Source organism: Emiliania huxleyi, assembly GCF_000372725.1.
Source record: "Emiliania huxleyi CCMP1516 unplaced genomic scaffold EMIHUscaffold_422, whole genome shotgun sequence".
Classification (NCBI taxonomy): Eukaryota; Haptophyta; order Isochrysidales; family Noelaerhabdaceae; genus Emiliania; species Emiliania huxleyi.
The window spans coordinates 54752-58030 of NW_005198814.1; the positions used below are offsets into that span (position 1 = coordinate 54752).

Sequence of the window (3279 nt, forward strand, 5' to 3'; positions counted from 1 at the left end):
CCCCCCCCTTACCCCCCCCCATTGTTAAAAAACGGGACCAACCCCTTACCCCCCCCGGTTCCTTAGCCAAAAGGGGCCGGGCGGGCCCCCCGGGTTTTTGCTCGCTGTAGCGCGCGTGCCACAGCTCGACCGCCTTGACCGTGTTTGCGGCGCACATGTAGCAGAGCACCGCCGCCGACGCGTCGCCTGCCTCAGCCTCGAGCCGCTCGCCGAGCAAGTTGCACAGGCCCTGCAGCGCCTCGGCCGAGGCGTAGGTGTGGATGAGCGCGAGCGTCTCCTTCCACGCGGGCAGCGACGACTCAGCGACGTACCGGTCAAAGTCTTGGTGCACGACGGCCGACAGCCGGCTCATGAACGCCGACTTGTTCGAGGCGAGGTACTGGTCGCGCGTCGCCGCCCAGAGCTCCTCACCACCGGACGCGGCCAGGATGAGCGCGTCGGCGACGCGGCCCTGCGCGAGGCACACCTCGACCGCCGTGGCAAAGTTGCCGTTCAGCATCGCGAGCGACACGTCCGGGTCGTCGGGCGCGGGCGCAGTCTCGAGCGGCCCGGCCCGCGCGGGCGGCTCGGCGGCAGGCTCGGGCGGCATGGGCGACGCGCCGTCGTCGGGCGCGGGGGGGGTCGCGGCCGCCCCCATGGCGTCCAGCTCCGACGCCTGCGACATCTGCCGCTCCGTCGCGATTGCCATCTGCGAGAAGAGCTCCTCGGGGTTGACGTCCTGCAGGAAGGCTCCGGGGAGGCTCAGGGAAGGCTCCGGGGAGGCTCCCGGCGTCGTCTGTAGAGAGGTCTGGGGCCTCTCTTCGTGCCCCTCCTGGCACAGCCACTGCATCCCAGGGAATGTCTAGGACGAGTCTGTGGAGGCCGGGTCTAGGACATCCGCTCTCCTGCAGCGGCGGCTGCGGCTCCGGCGTCGCCGGCGTGACCGGCTCGGGCTGCGCCTCGTACTGCGGCTCGTACTGGGGCTCGTAGGCCGCCTCGGCCTGCGGCTCGGCCGGCGGCGGCGCGTTCGGGTCGACGAGCCCGAGGAAGCCAAGCACGAGCGTCCGCTGGTCGTGTGAGCAGAGCACCTCCATCAGCTTCCAGTCGTCCGCGTCGCGCTCGCTCGGCGCCGCCTCGGCCTTGTGGGCGCAGAAGCCGGCCAAATCGCCGGCCTCGAGCGCGGCGCGCAGCTGCTCGGCCCGCGCAACCACGCCAGTGTCGCTGGGCACGTCCTCGATCGTCACCTCGCTCGACTTGTGACTGAAGCGCACCAGCTTGCCGCCAAAGCCAAAGGACGCGCCGCACGGCCGGCGCAGCCACTTTGGCGCGCGAATCATGGGCTTGCCCGCGTGGGGCTCCTGCACGGAGAAGCCGTCGGCGCCCGTCTCCTCGGCGCCGGCCGTGGCGGAAGCGTCCGCCAGCGAGTGCACCGCCACCTCGCCCGAGAATGAGGCGGACGAGAGGAGGGCCGGCAGGCAAGGCGACCACTGCACGTCAAACGTCCAATTGGCCGAGGGAGGCAGCTCGCAGAGCACCTCGCCCGTCGCCGGGTCCCAGCAGAGCGTGCGGTTGTCTTTGCCCGACGAGATGAGCAAGTTCTCGTCCTGCGGGCACCACGACGCGGTGAGGATGCCCTTGGAGTGGCCGGTGAGCTCCTTGACGGGCGCAAACGCGTTGCGCAAGTCCCAGATCTGCATGCTCGGAAAGGCGTCGTCCTCGGAGGCGACGATGATCTGCGTCGCCACCTCGGGGTTCCATGCGATGACTGAGTTGCGCTGCCCGCGGTTCGCCGAGTTGGTGAAGTTGATGACCGGCTTCTTGAGCTTGAGGTCCCACACGACGGAGAGGCCGTTGTGCGACGTCGACGCGAGGATGTGCGTCACCCTGCGGTTCCACGCGACGCAAGAGATGTCGGCGCCGGGGCCGGGCGACTTTGCGCCCGGCGAGACGACGCGCGGCGTCGACGGATTCGTCAGGTCGGTGATGAAGACCTCCGACTCGGCCGCGCCCGAGGCGAGCAGCTCCGGCACGGCCGGGTTGAACTCGAGCCCGCGCACGGGCCCCGAGTGGGAGTCGATCGTCGCAACCACGGGGGCGTCGTGGCGGCTGATGAGCCGGCCGGGGTCGACGATCTGCACGCTGCCGTTGGCCGTGCCGGCCGCCAGCAGCCCGTACGGCAGCGAGCCGTCCGCCACGCCCTTGGTGCCCCACGTCAGCCGGCTGAAGCGGTCGTTGCACGCGAGCGAGCCGACCAGCGGCAGCTCGGCGCCGCCCTGCAGGTCGAGCGAGAAGACCTGCCGGATGTGGGAGGGGAGGAGGTGTGCGTGCGGGCGTCGAGCGGAGTCGCAGCGCTGAGACCGGCGCTGCAGGCGTCACGCACATCGAGGTGCGAAGTGGAGTCAAACGTGTCCGATATGGCGCCCGCGACGGTGCCCGCCGCCAGCAAGCCAGAGTGCTCGTTGGAGGACGACCACGCCACCGTGGCGGAGCGCGGGATGCTTCCGACCTTGGGCATTTCCGCCTGCAAGGGGCAGAGGCGCTGTGTCTGCGCAGAATCGGCTCGCGCGCCGCGGCGCGCGCCGACATTCCCGCGCGCGTGACGCCGCGTGTGGCGCGTCAGCGCGGACTTTGCGCTGTGGGGTCCGACGAGAATGGCGCGCGGCGGAGCTGGCAAAAGCCGTGTGTCTGGGCTTTCTGCGTGTCGGCGGCGCTCGCGCCGCTGAGGCGGCTGCTGCGAGCGCGGCAAAGGCGGGAGCCGAGCGCGAGTCGGCGCCGCAGCGCTGTGCGTGTCGCGGAGGGCTAGTACGGGCTGCGGCTGGGCGTGGTGCGCGCCGGCAAGACAGCGCGGTCGGCGAAGTGGCGCCGGAGCAGCAGTAAACAAAGATAAGCGTCACTGCGAGAAAAGAAATTTTCCGTTTTGCAGCAAGAGGCTGTACGCAAGGTCTGCGGCGCGCTCGGCATGAGGGAGCAGTTCGAGGCGGCGATGGCGGCGGGGGAGCTGCTCGAGATGCTCGAGAGCTTGCCGCGAGGGGCGGTCGAGGCCTCCGTTCGGCTGATGCGCGGTTACAACCGCACGGGCGAGTGGCCAGAGCCCATTCTCACCAGCCCTGCCCCGCAGCGCGGCCGCTCGCCAAGCCCCGTCGATGAGTGGTCAGATGGATAGTTAGTGCCCGAGAGTGAGGGGTCCGGGGGGGAGCACAAACATAGGACGCCCAGCCTTGCCCTCGACAAAATACCAACGACAAGTCCCACAATAAGACCTGTCTTGCTGCTTGTCTCTGATTGCTCAATCGCTGGATT

General features: G+C 69.7%; 1 protein-coding gene across 1 annotated transcript in view; it reads right to left on the minus strand.

The window, feature by feature from the left end:
* Positions 1-2853, minus strand: part of EMIHUDRAFT_459051 (hypothetical protein) — a gene marked incomplete at its 3' end in the record, with an annotated part of 4222 nt that extends 1369 nt beyond the window's left edge. The window contains exons 1-5 of the mRNA XM_005769446.1: positions 2812-2853; positions 2360-2500; positions 875-2273; positions 663-688; positions 131-451 (exon numbers count right to left, since the gene is read on the minus strand). Coding sequence (XP_005769503.1) covers positions 131-451; positions 663-688; positions 875-2273; positions 2360-2494 — 1881 coding nt within the window. The 5' untranslated portion in view covers positions 2495-2500; positions 2812-2853. The remainder of the gene's footprint in view (positions 1-130; positions 452-662; positions 689-874; positions 2274-2359; positions 2501-2811) is intronic.
* Between the last annotated feature and the right edge of the window lie 426 nt (positions 2854-3279).